This window comes from Mobula birostris, chromosome 2 (genome assembly GCF_030028105.1).
Source record: "Mobula birostris isolate sMobBir1 chromosome 2, sMobBir1.hap1, whole genome shotgun sequence".
Classification (NCBI taxonomy): Eukaryota; Metazoa; Chordata; class Chondrichthyes; order Myliobatiformes; family Myliobatidae; genus Mobula; species Mobula birostris.
The window spans coordinates 33413010-33433278 of NC_092371.1; the positions used below are offsets into that span (position 1 = coordinate 33413010).

At 45.0% G+C, this 20269-nt stretch overlaps 1 protein-coding gene across 1 annotated transcript in view; it reads right to left on the reverse strand.

The window, feature by feature from the left end:
• The window catches only part of LOC140208181 (protein-glutamine gamma-glutamyltransferase 2-like), a 75383-nt gene extending 61162 nt beyond the window's left edge, over positions 1-14221 (reverse strand). Inside the window, exons 1-2 of the mRNA XM_072276671.1 lie at positions 14152-14221; positions 4871-5065 (exon numbers count right to left, since the gene is read on the reverse strand). Coding sequence (XP_072132772.1) covers positions 4871-5065; positions 14152-14158 — 202 coding nt within the window. The 5' untranslated portion in view covers positions 14159-14221. The remainder of the gene's footprint in view (positions 1-4870; positions 5066-14151) is intronic.
• Positions 14222-20269: the final 6048 nt, after the last annotated feature.

The following is a 20269-nucleotide window of genomic DNA, read 5'->3' on the forward strand; positions in this document are numbered from 1 at the left end:
CTGATGAAAGCGACAGGTTTCAACCATGTGCCTGATCCTGATGCAGAACACCCACTAAACCCTCATGGCAGCTATCTGTATGCAATACCTATGGCAATCGGGGATTCACAAAGGCCAACACAGGTACTTTTGTCAGCAGCTCCTTCAGCAATTGGAAGACCTCTTCACATTTTGTATCCCATCTTGCTCCAAAAGGCTCTGAAGGACAAAGATAAACTTTACTATCTTCTCCTCTTGACCACCTCCCTTTCTTCCCCAAGGAAGGGTAACCGCACAGAAGCTGATTCAAAGGGTGGCTTACTTTGGAGTAGTCCTTCACAAACCTCCGGTTGTACCCACAGAATCCAAGGAATGAGAGTAGAGCACTCACATTCTTGGGCCTTGGCCATGTGGTCACTGCCTCTATCTTTGATGGACCTGCAGCTATTCCATTCCGTGAGACTATGTGCCCAACATCTTTCAGAACTGGCACTTGTCCAGTGACAGTTTTAACCCTTCACCTTTCAGGTGGTCTAACACCTTCAGTGTCCTCATCTCATGTTCTTCCTGTGTGGACTCAGTACCTCAAGCAAGCTCATGTCCCCGATAGTCTTCTCCATGACATGTTGGAAATTAGCTGGTATTCCTGATGTGCATTCCTTCAAACTGAAAGAATCCCAGTGGACATAAGAATGCCGTCTTCTCTTTGTCAGCTTCACTCATGGGTATCTGATAATACCCACTCCTTAGGTCCAACACACTGAGCCATTTCACTCCAGTCAGACAGGCCAGAGCATCCTCGATCCCTGGAAGGGGTAGACTGGTCAGGGACTGTACATCGGTTCAGTGTCTAATACTCAACACACATTTGTACCATCCCATTCTTCTTCCTCACCACCACTATAGGGACTCAATGATAATCCCAGGTTTCTTCAGTTTCAGCCAATGCTGCAGAACATCCTCCACCTCTGATGGTGCTAATCACCAACACCTTTCTCCGAAAGGGGCGGGGTGCAATCTGTCATTCGGATGGTGTGGCGAGTGCTCTTGGAACAACACACATCGAACTCGTCAGTAGAAAAGAGACCTTCGAACTTTAACATCTTCTCTGTCAGTCCCCTTTTCCAACCCCGGGTACCGGGGAGTCACCAAAGTCAATTTTTCTATCCCTGAAGATTGTCTCCCTCCTGATTTTCTCACAAGAAAACTAGAGATTACAGTCAGTGGAAAAAGGTGTGCCATCGGCATCCCCCACCTAAGGGTGACCTCCCTCTCCGAGGTGTTCCTGAGTCACTGTCATCCTGTTTACTTGTACAGTCAACAGTTTCTGCATTTCGGGCCTCACCAGTACCCCAGCAGGTAAGCGTGACTCCTCTTCATGGTCTTCCAGAGCATCCAGCGGGAGGGCTTCGGCATCAGGCATTTGGGAAATTTGCTTAACCACTCATTACCTCATCTGCGTTCATCATCCGGACCAGAATGGGCTTGCACTTTCTCAAAAACAGCTCTGAACATGGGTGAATGGGCAAGGTTTTCAGAAAACGCTCTCCAATTCTCCCCTTGCAGGCTCCCCCTAGCCTCCTTATAATAGGAGTATTTGTTCTGACAAGAATTGAAGCTTCACCCTTCTCAACCAGGTCTGGACAGCCCAACACTAACCTCAGCTATGCCAACACCTGCTTCTGAAAACTCCAGCTGCAATAAGTAACCAATTTTACAGGTAGTCATCAGTACTAAGGCCCCAAAGCTCTAGGTCACTGAGTTGTGTCAGTGGTAAATGCATCAAATACCGGTTGTAAAGGATTCGTACAGTACAGAAACCTAAGAACCAGTGTCAAGTATGGCTCTAGCGTAAATATCCTCAATCTGTAGCGATACACTGGAACTTGGCCCCTCTAAGCCTTCAGGAACAGAGGTTCACACTGTGGTAATGTTCTCCCTGAGATGCCAGGCCATTTCCTTTCTGGGCCTGTCTGAGGTTCCCTGACTTCCCCTTCTGTTTAAGTAACCATTGGTTCACATTCTGAAGGTTTTCCCTTCCTTCACACTTAAACTTAAAATATCCTCCTCACTACAGTTGTAATAGACCATACCCTTCACTCTCCTTTTCAAGGGACCCCATTCAGTAGCAGCCCTCTGCTTAATACATCCCACCAGTGGGTCCAGCTCCCTTTTGGCTTTGTCATGCTTGATGGCAGCACCAGCCAATATCACCTGACGTACCTCAGCTCTCAAACCTTTCATGAAATCCTGTAAAACCCACGTCTGTGTGTCAGAGGTTGCTTTAGCAACAGAGGCTACTACCGAGGACATTGCCCTGCTGACGGAGGCCTCCCACTTCTCCATCGCGTTTCCTTTTCTCTTACTCTGTAATCAACTCAACAAATGACGGAGGGGGACACATCCTACAAGACATTTGGAGGCTTAAGGCAATCACATCATGTGACTGCGTGCCCTTTGCCATTTGGTCCATCCTTAATTAGTTCACATCGGCTAGCTGGATGGCCCCTTTACGCCAAAGCTGTCTCCCTAGCCAAAAAATGTAGGCAGAAAGTTTCTCCCTATCTCCTGAAACATACACCTAAACCCTGTCATAAGCTTCATTGGGCTTCCCGTCATACCCAAAACGTTTTCTAATGCTTGCATGTAGCCCACAGAAGTGGGAAAGAGGTCCTCTGCCTTTCAGAACCTCACCACCTCAGCAGCCGGACCTTTTAGACTTTTCACATTGTCAGAGCACTGCCACTCATCCAGCATCTGAGAGGACTGCTCCGCCCAAGTTTCGTATTCCTCCAACCCCCTCAAGGGTGGGCTTCACTCCTGAGAACATTCTCAGCCTACGATAACTTTGACTCTCTGCTGGTGCAATTTGGCATTTATCCGCCAGAGACCTAATTGCCGATACCAACTCGGAATTTTCATTAGACCCTCCACATCATTCCACAGAAATGAAAGCAACCCGGCTTTAAAATCTCTGCCCTCAGCTACGGGAGACTCAACTTCCAATCTGGCACCCTCACCTACACTTCCCTCTTCTCTGAAAGTATGGACAGTCCATGGCCCCGCCTCTCCAGGTACCCCAATTGTGCGAGGCATATCCACTCACAGCACATCATTACAAGCCTGAACTAAAATATCTTTGCCCACTATTTGGTCAAACTGCTGTTGCATGATTGTAACTTTCCCTAATACTTTAACGATACTTAAAACCCTAATCAACAATTCATCTGGGCTGCGGATATCTACTCTGCTCAGCACACAAACCCTAGTTATGAGTAATCTCTTTGAATCACTCCAATACTTAATCCCTATGGCATCCATGATCACGCCTCTTATTCACTTTCCCGGACGATAGTTTATCACAGGCTTAAACATACAAACAATGTAATCAATTCTTAGAGCAATTACATAGTATTCAGTGAATCCAATCCCAGACAACCCCCACAATGAAACCCTTTTCACCGGGTGTCTCTAGAGCTGCGGCTTGTCAGCCCCTTGCTAACAGCCACTGGACACAGTGGTTAGAAAACCACCTTTCTCAGACTCTGTATGCCTAGGGTCAATATGACTTGTGTCCCACCAAAACCAGAAGGTTGGGATTTCTCGCCCACCTGAACCCCAATCTGTGTGAATACTGTGTAGTTACTTGCCCCCATGCAATCGCCCATTGGCAAGAAATAGCAGGCCATACACTGCACACAATTATAAAAAAAACATATACTTAAGAATGTTAACTTAACCAAACCGTTATTAAAGGAGAAAGGGAAAAAAAAGGCCCATCATAATTAAAACAATCAAATGTACACAGGTTTAAGCTCAAATATTCCAAAAATTGATGTGTCCAATGTACTCATGGTGCCACTCCTATTCACTGATCACCAGTAGGATTTCCCCTCTTGGACTCCACCAAATCATGCATTCCCATTTGATCAAATCCCATGGCCAGTTCTCTTCAGCTTCTTATATCTCCATCTCCCGCCGAAAAGACTTTGACCCTCCCCAGTGTCTGTCCCAAAAGCCCTCCAACCAGCTTCTCCCAATTCCACCATCCTGATCAGATGACACTATATTCCTAAGCATAAACATCACAACCCCTTATCTTTAGTGGTAACCTAAACACTACCAACAGAGCACACTGTTTCTACAGAAACCTATTAAATGGAATACCCTGCAACATTAGCGGTAAAATCTTAACCAGGGCATTACACCAAAAATAGTCATGTCCTGCTTCTACAGAAACCACTAAATAAAATGCGCTACAACATTAGCAGTAAAATCTTAACCAGGGCATTACACCAAAAATAGTCATGTCCTGCTTCTACAGAAACCACTAAATAAAATGTGCTACAACATTAGCAGTAAAATCTTAACCAGGGCATTACACTTATGTATTGTATTGTACTGCTGCAGTAAAAAAAAAAACAAATTTCATGACGTATGTGGGTAATGATAAACCTGTTTCTGATATGGGTCTTTATTGTGGACTGAGATTGGGAAGGGAGCTGGAAGAGGGGAATCATGGTTAGAAAAAGGGGAAGGGAAAGGGGAGGGAGTGGGAAGCACCGGAGAGACATTTTGTGATGATCAATAAACCATTTGTTTGGAATCAAATGACCTTGTCTGGTGTCTCAGGGCTGGGTTAATCTGCTCCCGCGCCAACAACCGCCCCAGGCACTCTTTCTCTGCCACCTGTCGACACCTGTCCCCGGCGCTCCACCCTCACAATTCTAAACATTCTGTGCTCTTATCAGATTTTCAAACTTGTTTTCCACTCCACATTGACAAATACATTACTGTGCAAGAGACTTAGGCACCCAATATATATGTCTAAGACCTTGCACAGAACTGGAATATTTTGTGAAATTTCCCTGATTCAATCCTTATTGATTACCTGTCTGAGCAACAAGTCTAATTCTGTCATTATCTGGATCATACTGATTTTTATTGAAGTGGATGGTGATGTGGAAAGTCTGGCCTCGCCGGATTATCAGACGTTTGGTACTGATCTCTGCAGTCCTGTGCTCTTTGTTGTTCTTCTCACAGTGAAGGTCAACGTGACTCAAGACAGGTCCAAGATCATAGAGAGCTAAAGGAAAGAAAAAATTGTTAGGCCTTGAATTCTTGCAGCTTCAAGCTGAACAAAAGTAAATGGTCAAGCTTAACACTTGCTAAGTACCACATAGCTGGTCTTGGTCTGTATTGCACTGGATTACATCACATGTTAATCTTGCTGTTTGGATCCGAACTCTTGATTGGCTATCATAGCAATTAATTGTATGATATAAAAATTAGTCAGCCAATTGTACAGTGCAATACCATCAATTCATCATAATCAAGCCTGCAATAAGACAATCAATTTCTAGTTACATTAAGGTAGCAGAAAAATGAACTTTATTGAAACAAACCGAGTATTTGTATGCAGGTATAGTCACTATAAATCTGTACAAACAAGGGGCCTGACCGCATTTTAATTCTAGATAAATGATGTTCCATCTATAACAAAAGAGTGTTTTGAAATAACTTCACTGAGAATTTTTGAACAGCTGACACAGATCAGGAGCGAGGAAAAGTGACTCTCTCAGGCCAGTGAGTGTGTATTAATAAGCAATACCTCACGGGAATTTCAGCATTTGAAAAGCGGCTAGTCAGAGATCAGGAGCAAGAGGAGGAGTGATCCACATGGCTTAGCAAGCGTGCATTCAAAAAACATTGCTTCACAGGAGTGTTGGTGTCTGAACAGCAACCGATCAGAGATCAGGATTCATGAGGAAATGCAAACTAAAATAAGGCAGGGGCAATGTGGAGCGGTCTTTGTTGGAGCAGATAGTGTTAGATTGGGGATTTTGAGGCTTCTAGCTCTTCACGACTTCAGCAAGGAGAGGCTTGAGTGAGAGAAAGCAAAAAACAGTAGGTAGATTTTTTTGTTCCAGTTTATCCTTTTATTGTTTCCTTTTTTATATAATGGCACAGTTAGAGCAGTAGGGATGCCAGGCAGAATAGCTGGATACTCCTCTTGCAGGATGTGGGAAGGCAGGGAGACCTCTAGTATCCCTGACGACTTCAACAGTAAGAAGTGCACCCAGCTGCAGCTCCTAACACTCCATGTTGAGTTCCAGCTGGAACTGTATGAACACCGGATCATTGGGGAGGCTGAGGGGCTGATAAACAGGACATATAGAGAGGTAGTTACGCCTAAGGTGCAGGGCACAGGAAACCGGGTGACAGTCAGGAAGGGCAAGGGGGTTTAAACAGCTAGTACAGAGTTTCCATCCCCCTCAACAACTTTGGATACTTTTGGGAGTGGGGGATTACCTAGCAGAGGAAAGTCCAGCAGAAAGGTGTCCACTGAAACCAGCTCTGTGGCTCAGAAGGGAAGGCTGAAGAACAGGCTAGCTGTGGTGATAGGGGATTTGTTAGTTAGCAGGACAGAAAGGAAGTTCTGTGGATGAGGATCAGACTCCAGGATGGTATGTTGCCTCCCAGGTTCCAGTGTCTGGGACATGTCGGATTGAGTACTCAGCATTCTTAAGTGGGATGGTGAGCAGCCAGAGGTCATGGTCTTTATAGGTACCAATGACATAGGTAAGAAAAGAGATGAGGTTCTACAAAGTGAAGTTAGAGAATTAGGTGCTAATTTAAAGGACAGGACTCCAGGATCTCAGGATTGCTACTCGTGTCACGTGCTGGTGAGGTCAGAAATAGGAAGATCAAACAGTTTAATGTTTGGCATTAGAGTTGGTGTAGGAGGGAGGGTGTCAGAATTTTGGATCATTGGGCTCTCATCCAGGGAGGGAATGAGAAGAGATGGTTTGCAGCTAAACTGGAGAGGAACTTGTATCCTAGTGAGAAAGTTTGCTAGTACTGCACAGCGGGCGATGGGTTTAAACTAGAGTTGCAAAGTGATGGGAACCAGAGTGCCAGAATAAAAAGTAGAGTGCTTGTGGAGACATGTTGTTAAGACCTCAAAGTCAAAAAACAAATGGTTAGGCATGGTGGGAGTAATGTTCAGAGTTGTGTATATTTCAGTGCAAGATGGAAAGGCAGATAAGTTTAGGGCATGGATCAACATTTGGAATTATGACATTGTAGCCACTAGTAAGTCTTGGTTGTAGGAGGGGCAAGACTGGCAGCTCAATATTTCAGGGTTGTGTTGCTTTAGATGTATTAGAGCAGGAGGGAGTAAGGGCAGAGAGGTGGTGTTACTAGTCAGGAAGAATGACACGGCAGTCGTCAGTCAGGACAGACTGGAGAACTCATCCAGCGAGGCATTATGGGTGGAAATGAGGAATAAGAAAGGTATGACCTTGTTAATGAGGCTATAATACAGACCACCCAACAGTCAGCAGGATTTAGGGCAACAAATTTGTAGAGTGATTGCAGACTGTTGCCAGAAACAAGATTGTGATAGAAGGTGATTTTAACTTTCCACGTATTGGTTGAGACTCCCATACTGTCAGAGGATGGGATAGAATTTGCCAAATGTCTTCAGGAAAGTTTCCTTCATCAGTACATAATGCCATTTCATTTATTTCAAGGTAATTATGGAAAAAGGTAGGTCTGGCCCTTGCTTTGAGATTCTGAATTGGAGAAAGGCCAATTTTTGATGGTATCAGAAAGCATTTGTTTAACAAACTTGTTCTTTACAAATGAACCAAATCACAAATAACAATGAGTCGGAATATAGGAATGAGATAGACCACCTAGTGTGTGGGTCTCATGACAGCAATCTTTCCCTCGGTATTAGCAAAACAAAAGGGCTGGTCACAAAGTGTAGGGGCAGTGCACATGCTCCTGTTTATGATAATGGTGCTGGGGTCAAGAGGGTTGAGCGCTTCAGCTTTCTAGGAGTGAACATCACCAAAAGCCTGTCCCAGTTCAAACATGTCAACCAAGAAAGTACACAAGCACCTCTACATCATCAGGCAGATAAAGAAATTTGACATGCCTACTTCCACTCTCGCCAATTTCTTACAGATGCACCATAGAAAGCATCCAATTTGAATGCATCAGGGCTTGGTATGGCAACTGCTCTACCCAAGACACATCATGCAAGCCAGGCTCCCCTTCATGGACTCAGCCGATATCTGTCACCGCCTTGGAAAATAGCTTACCACCCTGAACATTCTCTTCCTCCACTTCCTTTGAGCAGAAGGTTCAAAAGCCCGAAAGCATGGTCCACTGGGCTCAACGACAGCCTCCGTCCTACTGTTGTATGACTAATGAATGATTCCCTAGTACAATAAGATGAACTCTTAACCTCACAACCTACCTTGTTATGACCTCCACTAACTGTGACATTTCACTGTGCATTCGGTTATTGTTTTTCCTTGTACTGCCTCGAAGCACTGATGTGATGAAATGGTCTTGTGAATGGCATGCAAAACAAAGGTTTTCACTGTACCTCAGTACTTGACAATAAAAAAACAATTTACCAAAAGAACTACTTTTCAACTTTTTAAGGGCTTGAGTTACAGTGTTGGGTAGTAGAAACATAGAAACAGAAAACATACAGCACAATACAGGCCCTTCGGCCCACAAAGCTGTGCCGAACGTGTCCCTGCCTTAGAACTACTTAGGCTTTACCCATAACCCTCTATTTTTCTAGGCTCCATGTACCCATCCAGGAGTCTCTTAAAAGACCCTATTGTTTCCACCTCCACCACCCATTCCACACACTCACCACTCTCTGCATAAAAAACATAACCCTGACATCTCCTCTGTACCTACTTGCAAGCACTTAAAACTATGCCCTCTTGTGCTAGCCATTTCAGCCCTGGGGAAAAGCCTCTGACTATCCACGCGATCAATGCCTCTCATTATCTTGTACATCTCTATCAAGTCACCTCTCATTCTCCGTCACTCCAAGGAGAAAAGGCCGAGTTCGCTCAACCCATCCTTATAAAGCATGCTCCCCAATCCAGGCAACATCCTTGTAAATCTCCTCTGCACCCTTTCTATGGTTTCCACATCCTTCCCGTAGTGAGGCGACCAGAAATGAGCACAGTACTCCAAGTTGTGTCTGACCAAGGTCCTATATAGCTGCAACATTACCTCTCGGCTCCTAAATTCAATCCCATGATTGATGAAGGCCAATGCACCATATGCCTTCTTAACCACAGAATCAACTTGCGTAACTGCTTTGAGTGTCCTATGGACTCAGACCCCAAGATCTCTCGGATCCTCCGCACTGCCATGAGTCTTGCCATTAATGCTATATTCTGCCATCATATTTGATCTACCAAAATGAATCACCTCACACTTATCTGGGTTGAACTCCATCTGCCATTTCTTAGCCCAGTTTTGCATCCTATCAATGTCCCGCTGTAACCTCTGACAGCCCTCCACACTATCCACAACACCCCCAATCTTTGTGTCATCAGCAAATTTACTAACTCATCCCTTCACTTCCTCATCCAGGTCATTAATCTAGGACTCGGAATGGGTGAGACTGAATGGTAAACCTCTGGAGGTGTATAAAATCTTAAGGGGCTCAGACAGGGCGAATGTGCACAGTCTTTTTCCTAGGGAAATGGAACCAGATACTAAAGGGTCTGGATTTAAGGTAAGACAGGAAAATATTAAAAGTGATCTGAAGGGAACATGTAAAGGACATCTGAAGAAATGTATTAAAAGAAAAGATTTAGAGGGGTGTGAACTTAATATGGACAAATGGCATTACTGAAGTGGGCACCCTGGGTGCTATGAAGGAGTTAGACTAAAGGGCCTGCTTCTTTCATAGACCTTTTGACTTTCTTTTCTGTTTTACTCTACAACACTTAGTTTCATTGATTGGTAAGGACTCAGAATGGGTCAGTTCCTTCAAAAGGTAATAACAGCTTTGTTGGAGAAAGTGGAAACAAAGTCCATATAGGAAGCAGGCAAATTAGGAGTGCAATTCCAGGATGTAAGAAGAATCAGAAATCAGGATGAAAAGGCATCAAAGGATCTGTTGATAGCCTTGGAATGATGAGTGAAAAAAACTGTAAAAAAACAGAAAAGTTGATATGGTTGGGTGAAGACCAAAAGTGAAATCATTTTGATTATATTGCAATGTTGTATCAAGCTGGATGTTCTTCTCTCTTTCCCTCTTAAGCACACATGTAGCACAACTTGACATAAAATGATTGCATACATTTGAAGCAGGCTATCTGACACGTGATGGAAATGTGCATATAAGTTTGCTTTATTTAAATTGCCCCACACAGCATGCATACAAAATATTCAAATACACAATAGGTGCAGGAGTAGGACATTCAGCCCTTCAAGCCAGCACTGCCATTTACTGTGATCATGGCTGATTATCCACAATCAGTACCCCGTTCCTGCCTTCTCCCAGTATCCCTTGACTCCGCTATCTTTAAGAGCTCTATCTAACTCTTTTTTGAAAGCATCCAGAGAATTGGCCTCCACTGCCTCCTGAGCAGAGCATTCCACAGATCCACAACTCACTGGGTGAAAAAGTTTTTCCTCAACTCCATTCTCAAATTGTGGCCTCTGGTTCTGGGCTCCCCCAACATCGGGAACGTATTTCCTGCCTCTAGTGTGTCGAATCCCTTAGTAATCTTATATGCTTCAATCAGATCCCCTTTCATCCTTCTAAATTCCAGTGTATACAAGCCCAGTTGCTCCAATCTTTCAACATATGACACTACCGCCATCCCGGGAATTAACCTCGTGAACCTCTGCTGCACTCCCTCAATAGCAAGAATGTCCTTCCTCAAATATTTGGGGACCAAAGCTGTGTACAATACTCCAGGTATGGTCTCACCAGGGCCCTGTACAACTGCAGAAGGACCTCTTTGCTCCTATACTCAACTCCCCTTGTTATGAAGGCCAACATGCCATTAGCTTTCTTCACTGCCTGCTGTACCTGCATGCTTACTTTCAGTGACTGATAAACAAGGACACCAAGATCTCATTGTACTTGCCCTTTTCCTAACTTGACACCATTCAAATAGTAATCTGCCTTCCTGCTCTTGCCACCAAAGTGGATAACCTCACATTTATCCACATTAAACTGCATCTGCCATGCATTTGCCCACTCACCCAACCTGTCCAAGTCATCCTGCATTATCGCAACATCTTCCACACATTTTACACTGCAACCGAGCTTTGTGTCATCTGCAAATATGCTAATGTTATTGTTAATCCCTTCATCTGAATCATTAATGTACACTTTGTATATTGTAAATAGCTGCGGTCCCAGCACCGAGCCTTGCGGTACGCCACTAGTCACGGCCTGCCATTCTGAAAGGGACTCGTTAATCCCTACTTTGTTTCCTGTCTGCCAACCAATTTACGATCCATGTCAGTACCCTACCCCCAATACCATGTGCTCTAATTTTGTCCACTAATCTCCTATGTAGGACTTTATCAAAGGCTTTCTGAAAGTCCAGGTACACTACATCCACTGGCTCTCCCTTGTCCATTTTCATAGTTACATCCTCAAAAAATTCCAGAAGATTGGTCAAGCATGATTTCCCCTTCATAAATCCATGCTGACTCGGACCGATCCTGTTACTGCTATCCAAATGTGCTGCTATTTCATCCTTTATAATTGACTCCAGCACCTTCCCTCTACTGATGTCAGACTAACTGGTCTATAATTCCCCGTTTTCTCTCTCTCCCTCATTTCTTAAAAAGTGGGATAACATTAGCCACCCTCCAGTCCTCAGGAACTGATCCTGAATCTATAGAACATTGGAAAATAGATACCAATGCATCCACGATTTCTAGAGCCACCTCCTTAAGTACCCTGGGATGCAGACCATCAGGCCCTGGGGATTTATCAACCTTCAGACCCAACAGTCTATCCAACGCCATTTTCTGTCTAATGTGAATCTCCTTCAGTTCCTCCATTACCCTAGGTCCTCCGGCCACTATTACATCTGGGAGGTTGTTTGTCTTCCCTAGTGAAGACAGATCCAAAGTACCTGTTCAACTCGTCTGCCATTTCCTTGTTCCCCAGAATAAATTCACCCGTTTCTGTCTTCAGGGGCCCAACTTCGGTCTGAACTAATTTTTTCCTCTTCACATACCTAAAGAAGCTTTTACTATCCTCCTTTATATTCTTGGCTAGCATGCCTTTGTATCTCATCTTTTCTCCCTGTATTGCCTTTTCAGTTATCCTCTGTTGCTCTTTGAAAGTTTCCCAATCCTCTAGCTTCCCACTCATCCTTGCTATGTTGTACTTCCTCTCTTTTATTTTTATACTGTCCTTGACTTTCCTTGTCATCCACGATCACCTCTTACTCCCCTTAGAACCTTTCTTCCTCTTTGGAATGAACTGATCCTGCACCTTCCGCATTATTCCCAGAAATACCTGCCATTGTTGTTCCACTGTCATCCCTGCTAGGGTATCTTTCCAGTCAACTTTGGCCAGCTCCTCCCTCATGGCTCCATATTTCCCTTTGTTCAACTACAATACTGACACTTCCGATTTTCCCTTCTCCCTCTCAAATTGTAGTTTAAAACTTATCACATTATGGTCACTACCTCCTAGTGGCTCCTTTACCTCGAGTTCCCTTATCAAATCTGGTTCATTACACAACACTAAATCCAGAATTGCCTTCTCCCTGGTAGGTTCCAGTACAAACTGCTCTAAGAATCCATTTCAGAGGCACTCCACAAACTCCCTTTCTTGGGGTCCAGTACCAACTTGATTTTCCCAGTCTACCTGCATGTTAAAATCCCCCATAACAATCGTAGCATTACCTTTGCGACATGCCAATTTTAACCCTTGAGTTAACTTGCACCCTATATCCAGGCTACTGTTTGGGGGCCTGTAGATAACCTCCATTAGGGTCTTTTTGCCCTTACAATTTCTCAGTTCTATCCATACTGACTCTACATCTTCTGATTCTATGTCCCCCCTTGCAAGGGACTGAATTTCATTCCTCACCAACAGAGCCACTCCACCCCCTCTGCCCAACAGTCTGTCCTTTCGATAGGATGTATATCCTTGAATATTCATTTCCCAGGCCCTGTCCACTTGAAACCATGTCTCTGTTATTCCCACAACATCATACTTGCCAATTTCCAACTGTGCCTCAAGCTCATCTACTTTATTTTTTATACTCCGTGCATTCATATAATACTTAATTCATTACTCCCCTCCCCTTGCATATCAATCATTATTTCACTTGGCCATACTGTACGATCCCTTCTTGAGCTTTCTGCTCCATTGATTCTGTTGTCTTTCTTAACTTTTCTTATTCTCACTTTCCCTTTAACTCCATTCTTACATTTCCAGTTCATCCCCTCCACTATTTAGTTTAAACACACCCGTGTTGCAGTGGCAAACCTGCCTGCCAGAATGCTGGTCCCCCGCCTATTAAGGTGCAACCCGTCTCCTTTGTACAATTCATCCTTGCCCCAAAACAGATCCCAGTGGTCTAAAAATCTAAATCCCTGCTTCCCGTACCAGCTCCTCAGCCGCACATTCAGATCCCCTATCTCCCCGTTCCTGCCCTCTCCAGCATGAGGAACTGGAAGCAAACCGGAGATAACCACCCTGGAGGTCCTGCTTTTCAGCCTTCTTCCGAGTTCTCTGAAGTCACGCTGCAGAATGTCTTTCCTCTTCTTCCCCACGTCATTTGTGCCGACATGCACCACCACTTCACCCTTGAGGATTCCCTGTAATTGGTCTGTGACACCCTTGATCCTGGCACCAGGGAGGCAACACACCATCCTTAAATCCTGCCTGTTGCCGCAGAAACCCCTTTCTGTACCTCTCACTATGGAGTCCCCTACTACCACGGCTCTGCCTGACGTCTGTCTCCTCGGCTTTGCTTCAGGGCCAATTTTTGAATCGCAGACCTGTCCGCCTCTCAGACTGGCAGTGTCTTCTGTCCCGACAGCTTCCAAGAGGGTGAACCTGTTTTCAAGAGGCACATCCCCCAGGGTCTCCTGTACTCCAAGCGTCCATCCCTTACTCATCGTTGCCCCCCCTTCTCTCTTCCAGAGTCTTCAGTGTAACGACCTCACTGTAGGTCCTGTCCAGAAAACTCTCGTTTTCTCAGGTGAACCTGAGGTCATCCGGTTGCTTCTCCAGTGCCCCAGGGTCCTTCAGGAGCTGAACCTGGACACTCTTTTCACAGCTGTAGCAGCCAGAGGCACCATCTGTGTCCCTGACCTCCCACATCATGCAGGCATCACACTGAATCAGTTTACCTGTCATTTCTTCACCACCTCTCGCCCTCTCCAAATGTGGCGCAGTCTCCTCCCTCAGCCTCCTCGCCGAAGACTCTCGAGCAAAGGACTCGCACTTTTCTCACAAGGCACTTCCCTGAACCAGGCCCCTCCCCTAGATCAAACCTTGATTATATTGTATGATAAATTAACTAATTCATTGCACCTGCCACACCTTTGCCGACCTTAAAGGTATGTGTTGCAGGCTGGTCCCGACCTCTAAATCATTAAAGGCGTGTTGTCTTTTTAAATGAGAATTTTTAATTCACAAAGTAAATTTAATTACTTGATTTGTGTTGGTGCATCATGACACTTTTGTAACAAATGATCATAGTAAAAAAAACATTTTCTTTCCTACCAAAGATCTGCTAGATAGTTTCAACACTGAGACTATCCCTTTAATTATAAATCACTTCTTACCAATACGTGAGCTACTTTCATTTTAAGGCATACAGAACATCAGATTGCATGGAACATCTGAATAAATTCGTCAACTAAAGCAAAATGTCAAGAGTTACAAATTGATTAGAATATCTGTTTTTTTTTCCATATACTTCATTTACATATAAACACTGAAAGAGGAGTAGTTTCTAATTTAGTCAAGCTGTTGTGCAGTTTGAATTAACACCAGCAGACGGATAACCCAGGTTTCACTTTCATTTGATTTGAAAATAAATTTTAAACTGATCTTTAGACCAGCTAAATAAGAATATCAAAAGTAATGCAAACTTATGTATATATCTTTGAAGCTGTGTTATATGCTTAGAATCCAACAGATTTCAAACAGATGTATGAATTTCCCTGATAAAGTAATTTCTATATATTTTATGTACTTTCTTTTAACATTAATTGAGGTCCTTTGAGCCAGCAAATACATGCTGTCTCTCAAAAAAAAAAACACCCCACTTATTTCCTTGTAACACCATCACATCTCAGGGATGTGGGAGATAACCCAAGCCTCTGAAGGAAACCCACAGGGTAGAAGGAAGAGTGTGGAGACTCCACACAGAAGTCAGGATCAACCTAGATCACTTGCAGTGCAATTGTGCCAAACTTTTTTTTCCCCCCAAAGAGATGATACATGCATCACAATTACAGAAAAAAAATTGTTCATTTGGATAGGAGGTATGAACTGGGTGCTTAAGCACACCAGTCCTTTTTGAACAGTTCTGAATGAATGAAATCTGTTATGAAAACAAAAGGGTCTTAAATGCATGTTCAACCATTTCTCTGAGTCAGTGAATTGGATTGTTCTAAACAGACCTAATGGCCTTTAGGGAATTACTAAAACATACTCCAAAACTGAAATACTTAACTGCCTGAGGAAGGAAAAAAGGAGGGTGTAGACTATGATTTACTGCACCCTCTTCACATTAACTACTAAAATTAAACTCACCTGCCATCTCAAAGCTTTTGACTAGAACACAGGAGAACTACACACTTCAGCAGACTTTGCGACTCAAACACGTTGGAGGCAATTGCAGTCTCTCTCACGAGTGTCAGGGGGAAGTTTGGAATGGAAATTCAAATGCTGGAAACCTGCTAGCAACTTGCTGTGACTGCATCTAGTTCTGATCCAACACTGGCCTATCATTATCGACGTAACATGATCTAGAGATAAGGGCTGAAAACACTTTCATCACATTTTGGCAACCACTTCAAATGGTAGCCTGGTCCGCTTGTCTCCACAGAACTGAAATTATTTGTCAGGGAGATGAAGATCAGATTAAGTGCACTGCATTATGATAATTACATAAAAAGAATTAATTCTCTGAAGACTTTCACAACTACGCTATGTCACCCTGCGAGGTGAAGGCATTATTTTTAAGATTAACACACCCATTAAGATTAGTGACAAAGTGTAATCAGGAAAACTAACTACTGCAGTGGTGCTAGAAAGTTTGTGAACCCTGTAGAACCCTACTTCTGCATAAATATGACCAAAAATGCAATCAGATCTTCACACAAGTCCTAAAACTAGATAAAGGGAACCCGATTAAATAAAACAATAACATTATACAGTATTTGTTCATTTATTTTTTGAGAAAAATGATCCAATATTACATATATTTGTGGAAAAATTATGTGAACCTCTGGGGTAATGACTTCCACAAAAGCTATTTGAAGTCAGGTGTTCCAGTCAATGAGATGAGATTGGAGGTGTGGGTTGTAGAGGCACCTTGCCCTATAAAAAAGACACACAAAGTCAGGTTACTGACAGAGCCTGCTCTCCTCAAGAAAGATCTGCTTATGTGCACCATGCCTTGATTAAAACTATTTTCAGAGCACCTTAGAAGAATTGTAGAGATACATGAAGCTGGAAAAGGTTACAAAAGCATTTCTAAAGACCTTGCAACACACATCAAAGTTGCTGGTGAACGCAGCAGGCCAGGCAGCATCTGTAGGAAGAGGTGTGGTCGACGTTTCAGGCCAAGACCCTTCGTCAGGACCTTGAGTGACCTAAAGACCTTGAGTGTTCATCAGTCTACAGTAAGAAACTCTGTCTTCAAATGGAGGAAACACAGTACTGCTGTTACTCTCCCTAGGAGTGGGCATCCTGTAAAGATTATACCAAGAGCACAATGCTGAAGGAGGTGAGAAAGAACCCGAGGGTAACAGCAAAAGATCTGTAGAAATCTTGAGCATTTGCTTAAGTCTCTGTTCATGTGTCCACTATAAGAAAAACACTGAACAAGGTCAATGTTCAGTGCTCTCCGAAAAAAATTTGTATTGTTGCACATCTCAACTTTGCAAAAGACCACCTGGATGTTCTACAAAGCTTCTGGGACAATGTTCGGTGGACAGGTGAGACAAAAGTTGAACTCTGACAGAATTTCACATTGCTGCATTTAGAGAGAAAAGGGCACTGCATACCAACACCAAACTTCATCTCAACTGTGAAGCACCATGGTTTGGGGCTACTTTGCTGTCTCAGGGCCTGGACAGCCTGCAATCATTGAGGGAACAATGAATTCAAAATTGTATCGAGACATTTTACAGGAGAATATTAGGGTAGCAGTCCATCACCTGAAACTTAATAGAAGTTGGTGTCAGGATGCTGAAGCAGGGACCCAATCGCAGACCAAGTACTATGCACACTGTGATATTTACTGAGTAGCAAATCCAGAGAGGCAAAAGAATCAGCGACAAAGTTCAGGCGGAGATCAAAAATTCCAGAGAAATCCAAAAACCAGAATCAGGAAACAGGCAGAGTCGATATTCAGACAGACAGAGTTCAGACACAAATGCTGGAAAGGCTCAGGAAAACTCACTGGCACAATCTGGCCACAAACAGGTGAAAACACAAGACTGAAATACACTGAGCAATATACAGAGAAGCAGATGATAGGTGGAGCACAATGAGACAGAAGTGGCAGCAAAACAGGTAATAATGGGAAACGTGTGAGAGGTGGAGTACTCAGTAATACAGGGGCCGGAACAGAGCAAAAGCGGGGACAGGAGCACATGGCAATACAAAACCACAGACTGATGGCTAGGGGGAAAACACACAAAAAGACAAATTTCAACTGGAGGTACTGACAGTTCCATGGCCCTCTACGGACACCTCCTGGCATCACAGCAAGTAGAGCTAGGTGCTGGTGATGAAAGTCCCTGATGAGAGATGGGTCCAGGATGTTACAGATGGGGACCCAGCACTTCTCCTCAGGACTGTAGCCCTCCCAGTCCACAAGGTGCTGGAAGCCACGGCCCCGGCGACAAACATCCATCATTTGGTGCACCGTGAAGGCCTCTGACCCATCGAAGAGCCATGAGGGAGTGGGGGCTTGGGGACAGGACACAGGGGGTGGCTTGATGCAAGACACATGGAAGGTGGGATGAATGCGGCGGGGAGTGGAGGACAGCTTGAGATGGACAGCAGCAGGTCTGATGACTTTTGCAATGGGAAAGGAGCCAATGAAGCGGGGTTGGGGGGGTGAGCTTGCGGGAATCCACCTTGAGGGGCAGGTCTGGGGTTGAAAGCCACACATGCTGTCCCTGGCAGTAACATGTGGCCTTGGAGCGATGGCGGTCAGCTTGACGCTTGATCCTAGCAGAGGCATGGAGAAGGACAGAATAAGTGTGCCTCCGCGTCCACTGACAATGGCAGATGAATGCCTCAGCAGATGGAATGCCAACCTCCTCCTCCAGGGCAGGAAACAGTGGAGGTTGGTAGTCAGGGCAGCACTCGAAGGGGGACAGACCGGTAGATGAGGATGGATGAGACCTTATGGCGTACTTGGCCCAGAGTAGCTGCTGACTCCACGCAGAGGGGTTCTGGGAGACCAGACACCACAATACTGTCTCTATTTGGTGGTTGGTCCATTCGGTCTGGCCATTGATCTGTGGGTGGAATCCTGAAGACAGACTCACAGAGGCACCCAGAAGATTACAGAATGCCCTCCAGAAGTTGGATGTGAATTGAGAGCCCCTGTCTGACACAACATCTACAGGTAAACCATGCAATTTTAGAACATGCAGTACTAGTAATTTGGCTGTTTCTTTGGTAGAGGGGAGTTTAGGTAAAGGTATGAAATGTACAGACTTGGAGAAATGATCAACTACTGTGAGAATGGTGGTGTTACCATCTGATGGGGGAAGACTGGTGACAAAATCCAGGGCAATGTGAGACCAGGGTCTCTTGGGGATAGACAGGGGTTATAACAGACCATTGGGTGACCAGTTAAAGTTCTTGCCTTGAGCACAGACCAAGCAGGCTGAGATGAAGTTGCAGATGTCATCTCCCATGGAGGACCACCAGAACCACCGACTGATGAAGGCCTGAGTACACTTGGTTCCAAGGAGACAGAATAACTGGGAAGAGTGACCCCACTGCAGTACCTGTGAGCGGGCAGAGCTGGGAACATAAACACGATTAGTGAGGCATTGCCTAGGGGCTGCCTCACTCTGTTGAGCAACTGGCACAACATGAGACGCTGCACCCACGAGACAGTGAGCAGAAAGGATGACATCAGGGACTTCAGAGGTCTCAGAGGAGGGAAATCTTTGGGAGAGGGCATCAGGTTTCCCATTCTTGGATCCGGGGCTGAAGTACAGAGTAAAATTGAATCTTGAGAAAAATAGGGACAAACGAGCTTGACGGGAGTTGAGATGCTTGGCAGTACGGATATATTCCAGGTTCTTGTGATCAGTCCAGGCTAAGAATGGTACCTTGGCTCCCTCCAGAGCTAGCTTCACGGCCAGCAGCTCCCGGTTTCCAACATCGTAATTCTGCTCTGTGGGAGTGAGGCGGTGAGTGTCATACTGGGGCGTGCTGGGAGCAGACCCAAATGCAAGACACAGACACTGAAGGACTAGGAACGGGACTAGCTGAGTCAAGCAAGCAAGGGAAGTGGGGAAGAAACAACGCTGGACAAGACACAGGCCCTGGACGAGGCTAGGATACAGGGCCTGGGCTAGGACTAGACTAGGGAAACGAGACCTGGACGAGGAACTAGGGACTTGGAATCTGGACAAGGACTCCGAGCCAGAGACTGGACAGGGACCCAGGATCTGGGTCTTGACTCGGGCTCGGACCCCAGATCTAGGCGAGGACGAGACGTGGCTTCAGGACGAGGAGTGGCAACAGGACTGGACGTGAAACTCCTGGACAGGATGAAGGAACCCCAGCACTGAGCTAGGCGAGGTACTCCTGGGCTGGGTGAGGCACATGGCCAGGACGAGAACATGAAGCCTGGACTTGGTCGAGGGAGAGAGGATTGCAGAGCCTGGGTCAAGGGAGAACAGAAACACAGAGCCTTGGTCGAAGGAGAACAGAAACGCAGGGACATGGAACACACAGCCGGGACCCCTCCTTGGGAACAGGACTTGGGGCCGGGGCTCTACAAAGAACACAGAGAGACAGTTCCCAACACAAGGTAGCAGCAAACAGCCGAACCTACTTAGTGAAGGCGTGGACACAGAGACGGTTCACAACTCAAGGTAGTGGCAAACAGCTGGACCTACCTAGCGAAGGCATGGACACAGAGACAATTCCAAACAACGAAAGACAGTTTCTTACCTAGACACAGCAAGGCCCTGGTCTTGCCCTGGGGGTTGAACCTGACAGCATTACAGGTGAAGGTAGCAGGCGAGACTTCAG